We start from the raw sequence: 22,757 nt of genomic DNA, 5'->3' as shown, positions 1-22,757 counted from the left end.
GAGATCGGGATTAGGAAAAGGTCCCGAGGCGTTCATGGGGCTAAATGAGTCATCATCATCCCCTTCATAGGGGGGAGGGGTTGTTGGGATATCTTTAGGGGTGCTGTAGCTCGGTGAAGGGTTTTGTTTTAAAGCTTGAATCTGTTGACGAAGCTTATGGTTAGGTACCCCCGAGAGGGGAATGTTGAGGATTGCCAGGGCCTTAAGAAACTGAGGTCATCCTGGTGGTCTTCTGTCATCAGCAACCTTGTGGGCTGTCGTGGTACTTTTAAGCAAGTCAAACATATGTGAACCCTTGACAACAGCGCCCTGAAGGATAAACTCTCCTTTGTCATTCCAAGTAGTGGTCCCCTTTGAGTCTTTTAGCTTGTTCATAATGTATCTAGCATTTTTCCTGTTACGTGCCGGAACATCTGTCAACATGTCATGGATAACATTATCTTCAACAGGCATATGATCTTCAGCCGGTAAGATCGCAGGTACAGGCATTACAGGGGCCTGGCTCTCTCTAAGCGCGTCATCTTTTAAAGGTTCAGGTAGGGAAAGCGTTAAATGGTTGGTATCTCTCTCACCTTGTTTTACCAAGGTAAAATACCTTTGCAAGAGGTTTGTGTATTTTTTAACCTTATCATAGGGGTTCAATCCTTTTCGGTTCAAAACATCCTTCATGGCCGTATCCAAATCATTTTCCGCTGTTTGTCTGATATTTTCAGGACCCTGCATCTATCCAACTCTTGTTGAGGCACCAAGTACATTTTATTTGCCATCACACTCTGTGTTCAACCCCCACGCCTGGCAGCAATAAGGCTGGTGATGAAGGGTACTGCTATAGTTAGCAACGGCAGAAGAAAACCCCCAGACTGTTGTAGGCTATGTCTTTTCTTTCGAAGACTGGCTCTTTTATTGGCAAAGAGTTTGATCGCGTTTTTTTGTCTCTTTCATTTTTTTAATTGGGTCAGGGTGAGTGGAATGCGCCCTTTGAGAAGATTCAAAGCAATCTCACATAGGGATAATATGAGATCTGAAGAACAGTGATCCAAGATGGCCTTCCGTTCTTTAGCTGTAGCCCCAACTAGGCTTCTCAAGAGGGGCAGGTTTCTTTTTAAACGCAGAGACATAGCGGTTACTTTTTAGGAATGTACACCGCCGGCCATGTACACCGCCGGCCACCTGAGGCCTGTTCGGAGCCTCAGGTGTTCTGGAGTATTTGCTTTTAAATCCACGATTAAATAAGAAAATGGCTCTTTGGTAGCGTCCTCATAGCTATCCATAAAGTAGGATTTCCTTCCCGGGTACATCTGCTGAGCTAGAGTGTTAATTTGTAGTTTGTCTCTAGGGTTTTTGAACAAAACCATGTAATTGGCGTTCAAACTGATGGTACGGCTGTTTTTACCTTGGTGAAACACATTTTGCACCAAGTAAAGCACAGACAGGTTTCTATGATGAGTATATTGGGTAAATGCTCGTGCAATTTCAGGATGTTCGCTACCTGCAAATAGCATATCGTCCAAAACCAGCAGATTGTTTTTATGTGGAGGTAAAAGTTCATCATCAGACAGGGATTCAGGTATTCCTTCAACAAACTTGATTTTTATTTTCTTCAACAATTCATCATACATAGGTTGATAACATAAATAACACCACACAATATTGTCAGGCTTCTGAGATAACACATGTTCAGAATTCTCTAAAATACTTTTTACAAAACAAGTTTTACCACTGTTGGAGGGGCCTGCGATTAAGGCCGAAAATGGTAGTTGCAACCGGGGGTCAAAACCTTCTACAGCAGCCATTATATCTTAAGCTTTAAGACACACTGGGGCTTGTAGCATAAGTCAGTAGCCAAAGGGCAGTGTGGTCCCGTTAGGTAAAAGCATTCTCTTGTCATAGACTACCCTGAATCTTTTAGTAAGTGGGGCATTCCTGAGATGGAAGCCCTTTTTATCCCTAACAATTTTTTTGTAGGAGCTCAAAATCTCCAAGTCACTATTCCGATCGTTTATGAACCCCTCGACCAAGCGTGTGATTGATTCCAAGTTTACACGCGGGGCATTTTCGTAGTTTTGAGTCACGCCTTTGGCTTTCAACACCATGTGATTGTCTTTAGTCCTAAAAGCATAGCTTTTGGGCCCACAGGAGGACCATTCTGTGATATGGTCGCCATCTTTGAGTTCACTCGTTAAACCACCCAGATAGTTGCTAAGTGGGGGGCTCCAGTCACCCTGTTTGCTTACATAGACCACAGAGTCTGTGTCGTGGTAAAGAACCCTCCTCTGAAGCTGCTCCATGAGGGCGTACAATTCAAGTCGGCCATAGGCCGTGGTAAATGCTGCAAGAAACACATTTACATTACCTGGGGGTAGAACCCACTTTGTGTTACGTCTCCATTGCACCAGGGCAATGTCTTGACTCAAGAATGAAAAATGTGAAATTTCGTATTGGTCCGAAAAAACAAATTCCCAAAATTCTTCGGGGTCTTTAATGATCGTCGTTGTTAGCATATTGCATCTCTGCGAAAGCTTCCCCCAAAGCGAGTTTAAGTACAATTTCGACACATTTCGTTTGGTCTTGTTGACCTCTATTCTGTCAGGGTCAAGAAGAATGCCTTCTCTGTCGTGATAGTCTCGAATGTACTTGTCTTTGCTCTCTTGATCTGTGACCGATGAAGGATAGCCTGAAGCCATCTGCTTGCATCTCAAGAAGGTCTTGATGTACTCTTTAAAAAGAGTGTCTGATTTCCTGGAACTGTTCCACACTTCAAAGATTTTGGCCACACGATACCCCTTCTCTAGAGCCTTTGTGAATTCAGGTGTAACCCAGACAGCTGTAAGGGCTCTTTCCTGATCTGAGTGATCACAAGGCTTTTCCTGGTTGTTGTTTTCACTGCAGGTGCGACATAGGGGAAAGAAAAGTTTTCCTTGAGGTCCCTTGTAAGGCAACACTGGTATAAACAAACCCCTAGGTGGGTAGACCGTTGCTTTGATCAGACCAAAATAGTTTTGGGGTAAGTCAAAGTCGCGGTGAATAATTTCAGGATGCCCCATAGGATAGCATGAGGAACTCATTACATGAGGATAAAGAGATGTAAAATCTACATAACCTATTGTCTCGTCTGGTTGCGCTACATACCGCAAGGTCAAAGCATTGGTACGGCCTCCATACAGGGCCTGTCGTGGCTCCAAGGGTTCGCGTGTGTCAAAGCTGGAAAGGAAAGCTCGAACATGAGGATCAGACTTTTTGAGTGCGGTCCACTCATGCTCCCACATAACATTCACTTTCAAACCATAAGTAGCCTGTAAAGATTCACATTTGTCTTGAAACTCTATGTACATTTCACCAAAAGTCTTTTGGGTTAGGACACACAGGGCCTGTGGCTCAAAGCAAGATTTACACCCGTGGAAGAAACAACCGTTGTACTCAAACACAGTCTCAACACCGTCAATCTGTGTGTATCCATCTACATGATAAGGCCCAAACGCCTTCTCACCCCTATTCAAAGCATGTTGAATAAAAATGTCTTTATCCTGGGCCAAGTACTCCAACCACTGAATGGAGCCACTAGAGTATGACTTAAATTGCCGTCGGTAGTTGTCAGGCGAGGGGATAGCTATAGATGCTAGAGGTAGAAAGTGTGTACGATAGGTTTTCATGCATGCCGATGCAATAGTTGTACAACTCCAGGGGTCAATGCCTGCACCTTTGATGACCTCTGCTCTGAATCTGAGGCACCCCTCGCGAAGGATAACCACATCGTTGTCACAGTATGACTCCATCTCTTTGTGGAAATCAAAAGTGCTGTGACATACTGTCTCGTACCATGTCATGAATCTCTCTCGCTCTTTGGGAGACATTTGATCACAACCGTACATTTCAGGTCTCGGATAAGATCCTATATAGTGTAAATTCTCCTCAGATGTAAAAAAATGGGGAAACCAACCTTTCACAGAGTTCTCAAAACCCAAGGCCTCAGGCATTTGAGACAATCTCATGGGTAAGAAGCTTAAACTGTCAATATATCTCTGGTTGAAAGCGGGGTCTACAAAAGACAAGATTTTACTACCTTGAGCTATGACACTGGGCGCAACGCCTTGCTGTATCAGAGGGTTCAAAAGAAGGTACGAATCATATGCTCTCGAATTGTGCGCTATAAACGTAAAGTTTCTGTACTGGGGTTTTCTGAAGTGTTTTAGAAAGAGGAGTGCACAATTGGGTCCCTCGGCTGACCACTTATCCCCCTTGAAAGTCATGGTAGATACAAAAATAGGCAAATGAACCCCCGATTGTTGATTAGTCTCAAAATCATAAAAAACGTATTTCTCTGAATGTTCATCTTCAGCCAAGGGTTGAATATAACACTCGTGGGGAACATCTTGAACAACTTCAGATTCTCTGCTTTTCAAAGGCCCTTTACAGATTGGGCAATGAATGATTCCACACACATGAGGTTTAGGGCTGTCTATTTTAAGGTTGTAATTGCATTGACATTTTGGACATTTCCTGTTAATATCACAACTGCTTACAGATTTACAGGCCTTGGGGTGCCATGTTTCAATTTTGTGTTTTTCGTAACAGTAGGCCGAACGGCACGTCCTGTGACAATCGGCACAGGGTGTCAGGTTTAAGGGCTGCATCGGACATTTTTCATCCAGACATACGGAACAGTTATAACGGCACGAGTGGCCACCCTTTCGGGTGTAGCCGGTATGACAGGCTGGACACACATATGGTGCGCCTAAAAACGCTCCGATGTTGGTAACTGCATAGTAATGGTCGTTTTGCACATAAAAGTACAGGATCTGAGGATGAGGTTGGGGGTTGTTTTGGAATTTCAAGAGAGAAGCATTAGCTCTACTGTGGTACAAAACCACAATCTTGATGTTCAGAAAGTTTTCAAATTTGACTATGTCAGAGAATGCGACAGCATCCTGTATACCCAGACCGACAGCATTTTGAAGCTCTCTAGCCTTTTGCAACGCCTCTAGATCCATACATCCAGGGTTTAGTAAATGTGCTAGGCCTATTGCAAAGCATAGCTTATTACCGTGATTGTGAACGTTTATGAGGCATGCCCTTTTATTGTTTATGATTTCTGATTGCATTAGGCTATCTAGCTTCCTTCTCTGCCCCCACCACCCAGGGGTTGCCGTATTATTTGCACAACAAGCTCCAGCGACCTATCGGCTATGATGGATAAATTTGATTGAACAAGTCGTTCCAGCAGGGCTATAAATTGTTCAAGATCTGCTTCACCATTGGGTAAAATAAGAGATACAGTGTTTTGCATGCTATCTCCACAAATTTCCAACTGTAAGACATCACGAGGTTCGCCATAATCTCTTGCCCTCTCTAACAGTTCATTCAGAGTATCCAAAATCATCACGTAAAAAACAGCATAATCGAGATTTTGATTCACCCATGTGAAATTGAAAAACTGTCTAATCTCTGTATTGCTGAATTTATTTCTGTACACAACCCTGACACTTCTATCAAGACCATCTCCCTCCTGATTTATTAGACAATTTTCCAATTCCTCAAAAACATCATATTCCGTTTCAGACTCTTCTGAAAGGGACATTAATAGCGGGCTGCTTGGAAGGTCTGGTGTAGAAGATCTCAGGCTCTCGTTCATCTAGTTTATTAAAAAAACTAGGGCTGGCGGGATTTGAGATAATTGGTTTTCATATGTTGTTCCTGACTCGTTCATATGTTTAATTATTTCAATTAGGTCGGCGGGAATTTGGGAAAATAGATTTTCGTCTATCGGAATTATGTCTGATACCCCACCCTCGTTCATCCGTTCAATTAAAGCTAGTAGATCGGGGGGTATTTTCGCCAAAAGGCTTTCAACTGTCTCAATTATAGGCACGTCCATTTCGGTAACTGGTTTTAGCGCCGGTATTTGCGTTTTAACAACCGGGGCATTGTTCTATGCCAGAAGGATAGATCCTGACTGTATTGCCGCTCGAGTAAATCAACCATTCGTTGGTGTAGCAAGACATTTCTGGATTTTAGAGCCTTTGAAAAGGCCTTGATAAACTCTGCTTGGTCTATTTCAGGTTTGGGTGTTTCTACATAAGAATTGGAGGAATCAAGAAGATTGGCTGCGTTACAGAATAGCCAGTCGTCTACCTGTGAAATGTCATTTAAAACGTTTAAATCATCCGTTTTCCTTGTTTTATTGTGAATGTCAGGTGCTCCGAAATCCTCCAAGGGTTCTCGGTGTGTATGGTCTTCTGTGCCGTTATACGCCGGGGAGGAGTCTGTAAAAACATTATTTGTCATTGTTTTAGCATTTTCAAACATAAAAATGTATAAATTATAATAAACTCTGTATTACTAATAACATAACATACCATGTCCGTGTAGGGCCGTTTCTTGAAGAAGTAACTTGTTGGGCCTGGGAGATTCTTCGCAATGCACTTGCGCCGATGTTGTGCCCTGTTTGGGGCGGAAATATGTCGCTTGGTTCCTGGGTGGTGTTAGGGTAAACCCGTTCGAACAGAAAGGCAGAATAGCATCGATGTCCTCGTTCAGAGTACACGAAGCACCCGTGATCCTTCTTTTGGGTCTGTCCGCTGTAAACACAAAAACTAGCTTTTAATATAGGGTTCACACTTTTTGTTTTTAATGTATACATTTTCTTAGGGATTTTTTTTTTTTTTTTTTTTTTACTATTGAACTTACGTCTACAATAGTGTGATGGAGACTGGCTGCTTTCGGCGCTGCATGCAGTTTTATTCTGAGAATCCCTCTCTGACAAATTCGGTTCCAAATCATCTAGCCCACGGAGCATCTGCGTAAAGGATTGCGAGCCTACAGACGTTAGATAATATTAACATATATACGAAATATACACATTTTTAAAATATGAGAATACGGGCATTTGACATATTACCTTAAAAATCATTGTCCATCAGTTTTAGAATAGTGATATCACATTTTTAATATCCATACAATTCCCTGAAAATACCTCTCCAAATCTAATATATTATTTTCACTAACTCACCTTCAGAAAGCTCCATTAGGACCGATTCCGAGATTATCTGTTGGCCTGATAACTCTTCTGTCTGTTGGCCCGGAGTCTTTTCGAGGTGCTCTATAGGATGTCTTACCGTCTGGCTTCACTATCCTGCAATGAGTTTACAGAGCGGGGGTGCCGTTTTTTCGGGCGTCATCCTGTATGCAAAAAAAAAAGGGCCATATAAAGTACTCGAATGTCTAGAGACCCAAAACCACAGGCGGGTGTCTCGACATATTCGGTCTGCCGATATTGCACTTATGCTTCATAGCACAGCGTTGGGGTGTCTGTTGTAAATTTATATCCCGGGGGTGGGGGACCGTTAGTATATGCGCTGATTAGAAAATAACATATGTTTTAAACATTAGGAGTTCGTCTAGACCTGATGTCTTATGCCTGGGCTTTTTCACTTTTTTAGCCCCCACATGTTTGAAGGTGAGATAAATACGTATTTGAAAGGGCTTGGGGGGGGTAATAAAATGGAAAATGCCTAGACCAATTGAAGAGACGCCGGCAATCCTAAACAAACTTACACACACCTTTTCTGGTTTCAAAAGCACCCCCATGCAGAGACACACCCACACACACACACAATTACCCACCCTCACACGCACACACCCCCCTGCGCACGTGCCAGTCCTAAACAAACGTACACACACACACTTTTTCTGGTTTCAAAAGCCCCCCATGCAGAGACACACACACCCCTTTTTTTTTTTCTTGAAACACACACACACAATTACCCTCCCTCACACGCACACACCCCCCTGCGCACGCACAAGTCTTTCCGGAATTCCTTTTTTCTCAAGCGCTGCCTGGGGATGGCTCGAAAATGCATAGCCCCTAACTTTAAAGGTGAGATACAGCTTTAAAACCATTTTATTTAATTCATAATATTTAGTACAGACCTTTTTAAAAACAGCTTGTGCAATATTGTAACACGCATTAATGTTTTTTATGTATAAACAACGTTTGAAGAAATGACAGATTCCCGTTCGTTAAGGGGTAGCTTTAAAACCCTTTATTTAATTCATAATATTTAGTACAGACCTTTGAATAATTAATACAATACATTTTTACTGTTCCTTTCTTACGGATAACGGGCCCGGCTATAGGGTTGTCACTGAACCCCAACCGCCGTCTGTGTCCAACTCCCCAGCATCAAGACTCGGTAAGTTTTCACCCCAGGGATAGATCCTACGTCTGGCCTGTAGACTCTCGCCCGTGTGTCTTAAGGATAGAAGCGGCCATCGACGTAATTGTTCACGATTTTTGAAAAGATTGTCCAGCTTATTCATCAGGGTTATGAATATAGGGTAATCCCTCCATTTAAAGCTAAACACAGGCATAAAAAAATGCACATCCTTGCAGGCTTTCGATAATACATATGAATTTACAGACTTGGTAGCATTTGTACTATCAAATTGTTCACATGCTAAAATTGTCACTTTGGAGTCGGGGCTATAAGCCATTGAAGAGATCCTGATGGCTTGTAAATCATAGCGACCCTCCACCCTCTCTTCCATAGCATAACCTGGCACGGCTGTACCACTCAGGGCCTGTTCAATTTGACAGAGCGCTAGCCGTATCTTAAGCCATTCTCTCATACGCAGTGCAGGAGAAAAACTCCCGGCTTTTGCATGATAAAGGGGTCTGGGGCCGCTGTCTGCGAAAATCTTCACCGTTGAATCCTCAGGTTTGAACATATATGTCATGTGGCCATCACTAGTATCCAAAAACTCTTTAAAACATTCTGGGGCCTCACCCCAAAGATCCTCGATGCTTTTATCATTGGGTTCGCGACAAGTGACGCATAGTACCCCAAGAATTGGCCTAGGAGTCATAATTTTCTGTTTAATGTTCAGGGTTTTTATTTTTAAAATCTTGTTTAGTGTTCTGGGGCCGCATGTGTGTCTGGGGCGTATTTATAAGACGTCTGCCTCCAACACATAACCCCCCGGATATTCCTAATTCATAGACAACAACCCTAAGAGCAATAAAATAGGGGGGTATGGGGTCATCCTCTTTGAAATGTTCAAACACAACCCCCCCAGTTCAATGAGGGCCCTACACATCAATCATCATGACAACTTCAAAGAGATGCAATATAGATATAACACACTCTAACACGTGACAGAACAGGATAAAACTATATGACCCTAACCACGTGACACCTTCCCGCCAGGATGTCCAGACCGGATGCCCTTATTTGGGCATGTACAAACCAGCCGGACATAGGGTCATAAATCAGCCGCATAGGGTCATAAATCACGATTTTGACCGATGCCGTCTACTTTATTCTCTCTTATGTGTGCCTGGTAAACACATGTGGATCTGGTGAACAATTATCACTTGTTGACAAACTACAGGAATACTGATCTCAGAGTCTCCAGTTTACAGTGGGGATTCCCCAGTCCAGCAGAGAGCAGATTCACTCCTGAATCCTTCAGGTCATTGTTACTCAGATCCAGCTCTCTCAGGTGTGAGGGGTTTGAGACCAGAGCTGAGACCAGAGAAGCACAGCCTTCCTCTGTGATTCCACAGCCTGACAGCCTGACAAAGAGATCATCATGACTTCACAAACACACTGTTAATTTAACACCAGTAGTGTAGAAGGACAACGGCAGATGCATTTGGTTTATTCTCTCAAACAACATATAGATTCATCTTCTGTATCTTAGAATTGTATGGTTATGTTTTTCTAATGTAAACACCAACACACTAATTAAATATGTTATTCAATAATACATATTTTATCTAAACTGAATATTTCTTCCTGATGATTAGTACTTAAATGTTGTTTTATGTACTTACAGAGCAGCTCTGGAGGCTTTGACCACTGGCAGCAGCCTCAGAAGACCTTCCTCTGATCTGGAGTATTTCCTCAGGTCAAACACATCCAGCTCCTTTTCTGAAGTCAGCAACACAAAGACCAGAGCAGACCACTGTGCAGGTGACAGGTTGGCTTCTGAGAGACTTCCTGAGCTCAGGTAGCTTTGGATCTCCTCCACTAGAGAATGGTCATTTAGTTCATTCAGACAGTGGAACAGATTGATGCACCTCTCTGGAGAGGGATTCTCCCTGATCTTCTCCTTGATGTAGTCGACTGTTTCTTCATGGCTCTGTGAGCTGCTTCTTGTCTTTGTCAGTAGACCTCGTAAGGGCTTCTGATTGGACTCCAGTGAGAGGCCCAGAAGGAAGCGGAGGAAAAGGTCCAGGTTTCCTGTCTCACTTTGTAAGGCTTTATCCACAGCACTCGTGAATACAGTAACTTCTGGCTTGTTTCTGAACAGCACAGAAAAGTTCCTGGACGTTGATTGAGGTTTGTCCATTAGATTCTCATTGTCGTTGATGAATGAAAGGAACACATATACAGCAGCCAGAAACTCCTGAATGCTCAGATGCACGAAGCAGTACACCTTGTCCTGGTACAGCCCACATTCCTCTTTAAAGAGCTGTGTGCACAATCCTGAGTACACTGAGGCTTCATTGACATCAATGCCAGCCACTTTCAGGTCTTCTTCGTAGAAAATCAGATTGCCCTTGACAAGCTGCTGAAAAGCCAGTTTTCCCAGCGACAGAATGCTCATTTTATTCCAGTGTAGACCTGTCTCTTCTTTCCCAAGATACTTTTCATTCTTCTGTTTGGTATGAAACACCTCAAGGTGTGTGTACATCTCAGTCAGAGTCTATGGCATATCTTCTCTCTTATGTTTCAACATGTGTTCAAGGACTGTTGCAGAAATCCAACAGAAGACTGGAATGTGGCACATGATGTGGAGGCTCCTTGATGTCTTTATGTGTGAGATGATTCTGCTGGCCAGTTCCTCATCACTGAATCGCTTCCTGAGGTACTCCTCTTTCTGTGGGTCATTGAACCCTCTGTCACCTGGTCAACACACCCTGAAGGGATCTTATTGGCTGCTGCAGGTCGGGTAGTTATCCAGAGGAGAGCAGAGGGAAGCAGATTTCCCTTGATGAGATTTGTCAGCAGAACATCCACTGAGGTTGACTTCGTGACGTCACAACAGATCTTGTTCTTCTGGAAGTCTAGGGGTAGTCGGCACTCATCCAGACCATCAAAGATTAACAGAACTTTGTACTTGTCGTAGTTGGAGATTCTTGATTCTTTTGTTTCTATTGAGAAGTGATTGAGAAGTTCAATCAAAGTGTGTTTTTCCCCTTTCATCAAATTCAGCTCCCGAAAATGCAATGAAAATACAAATTGGACATCCTGATTTGCTTTTCCTTCAGCCCAGTCCAGAGTGAACTTCTGCACAGAGACTGTTTTTCCAATGCCAGCGACTCCCTTTGTCAGCACTGTTCTGATAAGTTTGTCTTGTCCAGTTAAGGGTTTGAAGATGTCGTTACATTTGATTGCAGTCTCTGGTCTTGCTTGTTTCCTGGTTGTTTTCTCAATCTGTCTCAGCTCATGTTCTTTATTGACCTCTCCTTTTCCACCCTCTGTGATGTAGAGCTCTGTGTAGATCTTATTGAGAAGTGTTGGGTTTCCTTGTTTAGCGATCCCCTCAAATACACATTGAAACTTTTTCTTTAGATGAGATTTGAGTTCACGTTGGCAAATCACAGCAAGCTCATTTGATTCTAGAAATAACACAGAGGATATTACAGTTTTTTCCAACTGCTTACACACAAAATCTTTTCATGTCACATGATTTTTGAAACATCTCACTCAGTGCAAAACTACACACCAAATAACCAAAACTAAGCTATTTCTCAGCCTTTGACTCAGTTGTCAATTGCATAAAACACTTTTTTTCAAAACACTACACACAATTCTCTACCTAAAACACAAAAATCTAACAGGAAGTGACTTGCTTTCCTTTTCCAAACACAACCAATCAAAATGCTACACTTATTCACCAGGTCACACACACACTCCTCACATGTGCAAACACTAATTGCTTAACTGATCACTAACCAATCACTGCTTTACTGTAGTATAGGCCTATAAATAGGTCAAAGGTCAGATTACCTGTTTTGAACAATGGATGCCAACAATGGACTGAGAGCAAGAGGAGTAGGAGGGAGAGGCAGGGGACAACAACGAGGACAAATTCAAAGACGAAGAGTTGGAGGAAGAGGAAGACGAGGGCAAAGAAGAGAAGGAAGGAGAGCCATCTCTGATGAGATTAGGGCAACACTTGTTGATCAACCATGGTTTGACCATGACAGAGGCTGGACTGAGAGTCCAGCCCAGGTCCACAACAAATGCTGTTTTGTTCAATAAAATCCATAATTTATGTCCAAATAGCTCCTTGTTGTTCGCGCGTTCAGTTCAGCTACTCAAAATGTAGGAGGCGTGCGGAAAATGTGACGACGAAAAGTAAAAAAAAAGTAGTATTTACGTTCGTTCAAACATGTCAAACGTTGTATAGCATAAATCTTTAGGGCCTTTTTCAATCAGAAATTCAATAATATTCCAGTCACACGATTGCATTGTCTCATAAAACGTTTTGGAACACAGCAGCTCTCGCGTGAATGCGCGCCAATGAAGCGATGTCCTTCCCTTTGTCACCAACTTCCCCACCTTCTCATTCGATCTGTGTTTACCGGAGAAGCCTCAAACAACTTTCTAAAGACTGTTGACATCTAGTGGAAGCCTTAGGAAGTGAGTAACCAGTCACTGTGTGTTTCATAGGCAAAGGCTTAGAAAAGATGCCACGCATCAGATTTCCACTTCCTGCTAGGATTTTCCTCAGGTTTTTGCCTGCCATATGAGTTCTGTTATACTCACAGACATTTTAGAAACTTCAGTGTGTTTTCTATCCAAATCTACTAATAATATGCATATCCTAGCTTCTGAGTTTGAGTAGGAGGCAGTTTAATATGGGCACGTATTTCATCCGGCCGTGAAAATACTGCCCCCTACATGTAAGAAGTTCATTTGATAATCCTGCGTTGCAGGAATTTTCCTGTCAGACTTGATTTGCCCTAACAGAAAATGTCCATGAATTATAATCAACATAATAATTAATATTTCCTGTTGCTGAAACTGAGTCAAATTAAGATATGGCATCTGTAAGTTCATTCATCTTAAGATAGCTAGGTAAGACAACCACATATCACAGTCAAATAATCAGGATACGAACATTCCATTCCAGCTAAACAATTGACATACAGTGCATTCGGAATGTAGTCAGACCCCTTCACTTTTTCCACATTTTGTTACGTTACAGCCTTATTCTAAAATTGATTACATTGTTTTTTCTGATCAATCTAAACACAATACCCCATAATGACAAAGCAAAACCAGGTTTTTAGAAATTTTTGCAAATGTATTAAAAAAGATACATCACATTTACATACGTATTCAGACCCTTTACTCAGTATTTTGTTTAACCTGTTAGGGCTAGGGGGCAGTATTGACACGGCTGGATAAAAAACATACCCGATTTAATCTGGTTACCACTCCTACCCAGTAACTAGAATATGCATATACTTATTACATATGGATAGAAAACACCCTAAAGTTTCTAAAACTGTTTGAATGGTGTCTGTGAGTGTAACAGAACTCAAATGGCAGGTCAAAACCTGAGAGATTCCTTTACAGGAAGTGGCCTGTCTGACCATTTCTTGAACTTCTTTTCCATCTCTATCTTTTACTAAGGATCTCTGCTCTAACGTGACACTTCCCACGTCTTCCATAGGCGCTCAGAGCCCGGGAAAAAACAGAATGTCGTCATTCCAGCCCCAGGCTGAAACACATTATCGCCTTTCTCAAGTGGCCGATCAAGGGACTCTGGGCTTATGCGCGTGACCCGACCGCCCCCGCCTTTGTGATTTTTTCCTCTGTTTGCCGAAAAGGAGATTCCCTGTCGGAATATTATCGCTTTTCTACGAGAAAAATGGCGTAAAAATTGATTTTAAACAGCGGTTGACATGCTTCGAAGTACGGTAATGGAATATTTAGAATTTAATGTCACGTATTGCGCCATGCGCGCGACACTTCTTTACCATTTCGGATAGTGTCTGGAACGCACGAACAAAACGCCGCTATTCGGATATAACGATGGATTATTTTGGACCAAACCAACATTTGTTATTGAAGTAGCAGTCCTGGGTGTGCATTCTGACGAAGACAACAAAAGGTAATCAAACTTTTATAATAGTAAATATGATTATGGTGAGTGCTAAACTTGCCGGGTGTCTAAATAGCGAGCCCATGATGCCTGGGCTATGTACTTAGAATATTGCAAAATGTGCTTTCACCAAAAAGCTATTTTAAAATCGGACATATCGAGTGCATAGAGGAGGTCTGTATCTATAATTCTTAAAATAATTGTTATGCTTTTTGTGAACGTTTATCGTGAGTAATTTAGTAAAATGTTAGCGAATTCCCCGGAAGTTTGCGGGGGGTATGCTAGTTCTGAACGTCACATGCTAATGTAAAAAGCTGGTTTTTGATATAAATATGAACTTGATTGAACAAAACATGCATGTATTGTATAACATAATGTCCTAGGGTTGTCATCTGATGAATATCATCAAAGGTGAGTGCTGCATTTAGCTGTCTTCTGGGTTTTGGTGACATTATATGCTGGCTTGAAAAATGGGTGTCTGATTATTTCTGGCTTGGTACTCTGCTGACATAATCTAATGTTTTGCTTTCGTTGTAAAGCCTTTTTGAAATTGGACAGTGTGGTTAGATTAACGAGAGTCTTGTCTTTAAATAGCTGTAAAATAGTCATATGTTTGAGAAATTGAAGTAATAGGATTTTTAAGGTTTTGAAAATCGCGCCACAGGCTGCAAGTGGCTGTTACGTAGGTGGGACGCAAGCGTCCCACCTAGCCCATAGAGGTTAAGCACCTTTGGCAGTGATTACAGCCTTGAGTCTTCTTCGATATGACACTACAAGCTTGGCACACCTGTATTTGGGGATTCTCTCATTATTCTCTGCAGATCCTCTCAAGCTCTGTCAAGTTGAATGGGGAGCGTCGCTGCACAGCTATTTTCAGGTCTCTCCAGAGATGATCGATCAGGTTCAAGTCCGGCTCTGGCTGGGCCACTCAAGGATATTCAGTGACTTGTCCCGAACCCACTCCTTCGTTGTCTTGGCTGTGTGCTTAGGGTCGTTGTTTTATTGGAAGGTGAACCTTCGCCTATGTCTGAGGTCCAGAGCACTCTGGAGCAGGTTTTCATTGAGGATTTCTCTGTGCTTTGCTCCGTTCATCTTTCCCTCGATCCTGACTAGTCTCCCAGTCCCTGCCGCTGAAAAACATCCCCACAGCATGATGCTGCTGCCACCATGCTTCACTGTAGGGATGGTGCCAGGTTTCCTCCAGACGTGATGCTTGGCATTCAGGCCAAAGAGTTCAATCTTGGTTTCATCAGACTAGATCATCTTCTTCTCATGGTCTGAGAGTCCTTTAGGTGCCTTTTGGAAAACTCCAAGTGGGCTTCATGTGCGCTTTACTGAGGAGTGGCTTCCATCTGGCAACTCTACCATAAGGGCCTGATTGGTGGAGTGCTGCAGAGATGGTTGTCCTTCTGGAAGGTTCTCCCATCTCCACAGAGGAATTCTTGAGCTCTGTCAGAGTGACCATTGGGTTCTTGGTCACCTCCCTGACCAAGGCCGTTCTCCCCCAATTGCTCAGTTTGGCCGGGCTGCCATCTCTAGGAAGGATCTTGGTGGTTCCAAACTTCTTCCATTTGGTGGAATGATGGATGATGGAGACCACTGTGTTCTGGGGGACCTTCAATGCTGCAGAAATGTTTTGGCACCATTCCACAGATGTGGGCCTCCACACAATCCTGTATCAGAGCTGTACGGACAGTTCTTTGGGCCTAATGTCTTGGTTTTTGTTCCGACATCCACTATCAGCTATGGGACCAATAAACGTCTAATTTCCAGTGTGTTTATGTTAAAGGTGAATCAACAGTTACTACATCCATTTTTGGATCCACATTCATTTTTTTACTTATTAATTAATTATATCTACCTATTGATTCAGAAAACAATATAACTTCTAAATGCCTCATGAGCTTAGTTCAACTGTCATTCTCTATCAGAACCCAAAATACAAGCTTGTTTTACTCCAAAACAAAACACTGTAAAGCCACAAAACATAGTTAAAACTATAATTGTTGTACCATGGATGGTCAGTCTTTGCATCCATCATGTCAATACATTTTAGTGGTTACATTTCTCCAGCCCCAACCCATCTTTTTACCAAAACAGTGGCAGGGAAAACACTTTGTTATTGTTTCAACTGCTGATTGGCGCTTTAAGGGGGTGTTACTTTGGCAGATAATGTTCCCCATCTTCAGAAAGTGTTTTTTATAATTAACTAATTAATGCATTTTGGTTTTGGTTAAGGGTATATGGACCTGTAAATGGCTAATTTATGGTTGTAAGTGATAAAATTAACTAACAAATGTATATTTTTCAACTACTTCAATAATGATATACACTTTATTCAGTGACCTTAGGTATAGAAACTGATGGTCAGATCAACACAATGCTTCGAAGAAATGTGTTGCAATTGCTACATAATTCCAATAGATGGCAGGATAAGACCACAAATAAAATCTCATAAAATAAATGTAGTTTTCTCCCTGGATACACGGCTACCCCCTGCTATTTCTGTCCCTTTCCACAATGCTGACGCAAGAAGAAGGAACATAATTTTAACAGATTACTGTGAATTGCTATAAGATAATTCGTGTTTATTATGACCTATTTTAATGCTCATGTTTTGAAATTATACTTGATTACTATTCCAATAACGAGTTTCAATAATCCTGAACATTAATTCAGTCACCTGGTCGGGAAAAGTATTTTCCTAGTACATTCATTGTCAAATTCATCAACCAGCATCGACCCGCTCTGTTATAAATATATATATATAGATAAATAGATAGATATAACTGTAAAGTAATGAGTAATCATTTTAGAAAATGATGGGACATATAGTCTTTGGTTGCATGCTATTTTATGTCAAACATATTGCTGATTGTAGCCTATAACTGATGCTTCGTGGTCTTATGCTGCCTTCTACTGGAAATATTTAGCAAATAAAAGTGATTCATTCACATAAAGACATTGGTGAGGCAGCTGAGAAATAAAGTGTATTTTTCTTATTCATTCCTGAAATCAGTCTCAAACCTGCCCCAACTATCCCACACCAATTGCTGGACATAGAGGTTACAAGGTCACACCCAGTTCAAACCACATGTGTTCTGCCTTGCAATAATAAAAAACCAAAAATGAAGATGCTTACATTGGTTTTGGTATTTACTAACATAATATAATTACAAAAATAGTTTCTAAAAGCGTTCTAGGCTACCCTACCCTAGAATTAGGGTTAAGGCTAAAATAGATTATACATAGGTTTAGTGGCGCAGCGGTCTAAGGCACTGCATCTCAGTGTTTGAGGGGTCCTACAGACACCCTGGTTTGAATCCAGGCTGTATCACAATCAGCTGAGCTTGGGAGTCCAATAGAGTGGTGCACAATTGGCCCAGCGTTGTCTGGGTTTGGCCAGTGTAGGCCGTCACTGTAAATAAGAGTTTGTTCTTAACTGGCTTGCCTGGTTAAATAAAGAAAATGTAAAGATTTTTCAAGGCAAAAAAACAGTATGGGTTTATAGCTCTCTTGCGCCTCCCTGTGGCCTTCTACAGGCACCTCATTCGCGACACTTTCTAGGCTCATAATCTGAGGTTGCAACTGCGTCAGATTTACAAATCAATGAGCTAGACATTTGGTTTGCAACTCAGCGAAACTGCGCAGCATTCGTTCAATTCGATGCCTACGAACAAACATATTTAGACGCATATCAAATTACCCAGCAGCGATTTAGAAACAACAAATCATCAACATTTTTTTATTTCTTAATGAAAACATTTATTCTGGCTGTTTAAAATCAGCCACATCTTGAAAAACAGGACAGGGACATGCGTTTTGATTAGGTTTTATAGCTTTTTCTGAAGAAAAAAAACATGGTTAACCATGACCAGAAAATGTTTAACATTGATGGCTATGTGCCAGCCATCCCTAGAACTGTGGGTCACCACAGCGTGTACCCAGGCGAACAGTGAGCATGTTCACCAAGTAGCCATAACCTTGTTAATAATAAGTTACCTGAGGTAAGCCTACAGGGTTAACCCAGGCAGGTCTCATTGATAACAATAGCAAAGCTGACATTGTGACGCAGAACAATGGGCTGGGAATACAACTTTTAGAAGGCGAGTTGGTGCCACGGTGCTCGATAGAACTAATAGGAGCTGGCAGGGTGAAAAATGCCCAAAAATGAGGCCTGTTTTTTCGCCATTACTTCATAACTAGGGACATAACGTAATATTGTGAAACAGGGCTCCATTGTGGATGCAATGAACTCATTTTTATCCGAAAGAAAGTGTTGTTAAAAATGGCATGTGTCCAGCCTACTTGAGGTGCCCCGAAAATAATATTAAAAAGTTTGGTCCTTGGATACAGAGGGGTTAAACACTAAAATGACCGTCCATCTACTGAAGAGAGGAGAATCGGACAGAGGGAGCCAGCATCCATCAACGAGAGAGGGATAACAGGTGGACCATCGGTCCTCAAGAAATTCAGGCAGCCAGTGATGTTGTAGTGGTAGCTAGAATAACTACGATGCTACGATGCTGCTGGTAGAGTAGCTAGCTAGCCTACCTAGCTGTACCGACTAGCTTGGCTAACAAGCAGGTCGTTCATCTGTCACTCATCTCGAGGATGATGACGAATCCCGTGAACCACAAAATGAAACAAGGATAGCGAGTGAAAAGGATCTGGCTACACTCATACTGTCCCTGACCGTAAAGCAAAAAGCAAATTAAACAATAAACTTTGGTGTCTCAACACTGGAGCGAACTCTGTCATTATTCCACCTCAGCCCACTCTGCGCGTACCTGGACAAAATCCTTTGCTCCACACCGTTACGGACAGTTCTGTACGGAAACGCGGCCAGTTCCAGAACGCGGACATGAGCAGTGCCACACAATAACTAAACCAACTCTTTACAGTGGGTTACATTAGTAATATACATTTTTTTTAAATGTAAAACAAAAATTCAACGTTTTTTTTAATCACAATATTTTTAGATCTGGGCCCATATAAACAAAGCATCTTAGAGTAGAACATTGGTTGTATGAGTGCTGAGAATAAAGACATTTTAATTAAAGCTATGCATGAAGTCTCTAGTCTCATTATTTAATTGTTTATTAAATGATATTATTTTGTAAAAATGTTACTCTTTAATAGTAATAGCCATAATTAATAAATGGCACCATGCAGGGTTCTATATGGAACCATTTTGGTTCAGTGAAGAAGACCCTCTAGAGTTCTGATCAAAGAACCCTATAAAGGATTCTATATAGAACTTTTAGTGGTTCCATACATTAAGCAAGATAGAACCCTTTTTTGGTTTAAACAGGAGTGAAGAGTGTGTTGATAAAATGGTAATATTGTCCAAATTCAGCTTGTAACAATCAGAATTAGTTAAAACAATAAGGTTAATCATGCCAACATACTAGGCAACAATTAACAGGAGGCAAAGTGGCCATGTCATGTTGAAATTCTATCAAATGTCTTACATTGCAACGAGTACAGTCAGGATTGAGAAGCCCTGGTTTAGCAGACGCTCTTATCCAGAGCGATTTACAGTAAGTGCATTCATCTTAAGATAGCTATTTGAGACAACCCCATATCACAGTCCATAGCCACTGGAAGTAGGGCTGCTGAAGTAGGGCTTCATCGGATGGGGCCACAGTGTCTCCTGATCCCTCCTGTCTCAGCCTCCAGTATTTATGCTGCAGTAGTTTATGTGTCGGGGGGCTAGGGTCAGTCTGTTACATCTGGAGTATTTCTCTTGTCTTATCCGGTGTCCTGTGTGAATTTAAATATGCTCTCTCTAATTCTCTCTTTCTCTCTTTCTTTCTTTCTCTCGGAGGACCTGAGCCCTAGGACCATGCCTCAGGACTACGTGGCATGATGACTCCTTGCTGTCCCCAGTCCACCTGGCCGTGCTGCTGCTCCAGTTTCAACTGTTCTGCCTGCGGCTATGGAACCCTGACCTGTTCACCGGACGTGCTTGTTGCACCCTCGACAACTACTATGATTATTATTATTTGACCATGCTGGTCATTTATGAAGATTTTAACATCTTGACCATGTTCTGTTATAATATCCACCCGGCACAGCCAGAAGAGGACTGGCCACCCGTCATAGCCTGGTTCCTCTCTAGGTTTCTTCCTAGGTTTTTGGCCTTTCTAGGGAGTTTTTCCTAGGGAGTTTTTCCTAGCCACCGTGCTTCTTTCACATGCATTGCTTGCTGTTTGGGGTTTTAGGCTGGGTTTCTGTACAGCACTTTGAGATATCAGCTGATGTACGAAGGGCTATATAAAATAAATTTGATTTGATTTGAAGGTGCTGAAGGATCTGAATTGAAAAACTAAAAAAATCTACACAAAAGTAGTGCACTGGACCTTTACCAGTCCTGTATTAGTGGACCCATATAGCCGTCTGTAGCAGGCCCCAAAAACATTTCTGATGGATATAGCGTTTTGGAAATAAACTCCTTATATATTCTAAAACAAAAATGTAATCTCACCTCTTAGCTTTGGTGTCGTGTTCAGCAGATAGATTCATTTTAGAGGCAGGGACCCCCTCTTTCTCCCCAGAGAGACTCATTTTCGAGCACTGACGTCTAAACAAAAATCCAACATGTTTGTTGTGGTTAACATAGTGACAACTAATTTTTGAATGTCAATTGTTCATTTATTCATTATCTCTTAGAAATAAAACATTTGCTAACAGACACATCCAAACAGTCAGGTGATTTAATGCATCACATGAACATGTAGTTGTGACTGATATGTTTCACCTCTTCTCCATGTAGTGGAACTGTTGATAATAATATCTCACTTTCTCTTTTAATCATTTCACTCATTCTAGTGTGTTGCTTTGTTCAACAGGTATGCTATTATTATGGTATTACTAAATATAATTCAAAATAACAATGTGAAGAAAAGTATGTTCAGTGGTTTCATACCAAATTACACAGGAAGCAGGAGCTCGTTGTAATTTTGAAAACAACAAATGTTCTGATATTCTGTCAGATGATTTATAACTATGATACATCAACATTTTTACAAATTGTAAAATAACCACGATATACGACTCCTATAACATGATAAATGAACAATACGTTCTTAAATTTGACTTGCCTACGCCCAGTTAGCGCCATTTTGTATGATTGAACTGTCACGTACCTCTCCCAGGTGAAATGGACTGTTAGATCTGACTGTTTTACTCTCATTCTCTATACTAAGACAACACCATACATTTAATGTCCCTACACACTTTACAATAATCCCTGGGAAGATTCTTACCTTGTAGCCTGAATTCACAACCAGAACATGTCAAGTCATTGAGATATTGTCCGTTGTGCTGAGGGAGCACCTTCCTGATGACAAGTGGCTCTGTATCTATGTTTTAGGTACAGTAGATCTTTGGATGAAATAATATCTGGTCAAAGTCTAGTGACACAACACCATAGTATATCATAAACATAACAGTAGTTTAACCTTTGGCCAGTAAAGGCCATGGTAGATTATAACATGTAGAATCATTATGATGGATCCAGTTTCAACATATCTATAACTTTGAAGTATACAGTGGGGTCCCAAATTATTGACACCCTTGACAACCTCAAACCAACTCTTAGTGTCCTGATTCAGATCTGTTCAAACCAACTCTTAGTTTCCTGATTCAGATCTGTTCAAACCAACTCTTAGTTTCCTGATTCAGATCTGTTCAAACCAACTCTTAGTTTCCTGATTCAGATCTGTTTAAACCAACTCTTAGTTTCCTGATTCAGATCTGTTCAAACCAACTCATAGTTTCCTGATTCAGATATGTTTAAACCAACTCTTCTGACTGTCATGCTATGTATATCTAAAGGAGTTGGCTAAAGCACACACAGATCTGGGACCAGACTAATGTATCCGTGGGTTGCCAGTTAGACTGTTTGTCTGGTCTCTGGTCTGTGGTCAGCAGTGGTGGCTGGTGGCATGGAGGACAGGCTCATAATAATGGCTGGAATAAAATGAATGGAATGTATCAAACACACAAGTACAATTCCACTCACTTCATTCCAGTCCTTATTATGAGCCGTTCATCCTCCCGTTACCAGCCTCCTCTGGTGGTCAGTGGGCACAGCATGTTTGGGGTCAATAGTGACCATGGTGTCTGTTGTCTTCGGTTGTAGGAGGCTTCCACACCCAAGACTAAGTGATGCCATCGGCAGGCGACCACCAGGTACAGTTGTCCCAGGGTCCAGGCTTTGGGCTGCCAGGCCAGGCAATATATCTCAGGATGTTTCAGCATAACTGTTGTCACACAAGTGGCTCTAACAAAGTTTGTATGAGTTGATCTAGAACAGCCTGCCTGAGGTGATTGGCGAGATGGAAATAGGACTCCTCCCACCTGTGACTGTATCAACCCCAGTAGGGAGGCGCTTGTTCCTGGACACTTCATTAGAAACACCATTAGATGAAAAAGACATGTTTCCATCCACTCAGCTCTGCTTCTAGTACTAGTGATAACTGCAGCTCTGACTCAGCTCCTTTCCAACAAACAACAAATACAACAAAAAATATTATTTATAAAATGTGATGTTTTTATATGGTTTTTGAACACAAATTGTTTAACAAGCATGATATATTGGTTATGAGCAGAGCATAACTAATGCTGAG

General features: G+C 41.7%; 1 protein-coding gene across 5 annotated transcripts; it reads right to left on the bottom strand.

Annotated features, from left to right (window-relative positions):
* Positions 1-1,570: 1,570 nt before the first annotated feature.
* Positions 1,571-22,391, bottom strand: LOC145879799 (NLR family CARD domain-containing protein 3). 5 transcript variants are annotated; one of them, XR_014392600.1, is made up of 7 exons: positions 21,393-22,391; positions 20,612-20,707; positions 9,833-11,623; positions 7,007-7,176; positions 6,685-6,813; positions 6,354-6,575; positions 1,571-6,260 (listed from the first exon to the last, which is right to left on the bottom strand). XR_014392600.1 is itself a non-coding variant. In XM_082976318.1 (4 exons), the coding sequence occupies exons 3-4, from the start codon at positions 10,693-10,695 to the stop codon at positions 9,382-9,384; spliced, it is 1,053 nt and encodes a 350-aa protein (XP_082832444.1). In that variant the 5' UTR covers positions 10,696-11,623; positions 20,612-20,707; positions 21,393-22,391; the 3' UTR covers positions 7,183-9,381. The 5 variants fall into 5 exon arrangements, 1 of the variants encoding a protein (XP_082832444.1); XR_014392601.1 differs by having other exon boundaries at positions 6,685-6,793; XR_014392603.1 differs by lacking the exon at positions 9,833-11,623 and having other exon boundaries at positions 6,685-6,793; positions 21,393-22,385.
* Positions 22,392-22,757: the final 366 nt, after the last annotated feature.

Source organism: Salmo salar, chromosome 06, assembly GCF_965601325.2.
Source record: "Salmo salar chromosome 06, fSalSal1, whole genome shotgun sequence".
Lineage (NCBI taxonomy): Eukaryota > Metazoa > Chordata > Actinopteri > Salmoniformes > Salmonidae > Salmo > Salmo salar.
Note: the sequence above shows the minus strand (reverse complement) of the source record. Positions and strands in the feature narration are given on the sequence as shown.

Bases quoted from the DNA above. Each gene is read 5' to 3' on its own strand.
- LOC145879799 (XM_082976318.1), bottom strand. From the start codon at position 10,695: ATGTACACACACCTTGAGGTGTTTCATACCAAACAGAAGAATGAAAAG. The intron at 9,572-9,832 runs GTAAGTACATAA...TCTCTTTGTCAG, and splicing joins AAAGCCTCCAGAGCTGCTCT to GCTGTCAGGCTGTGGAATCA.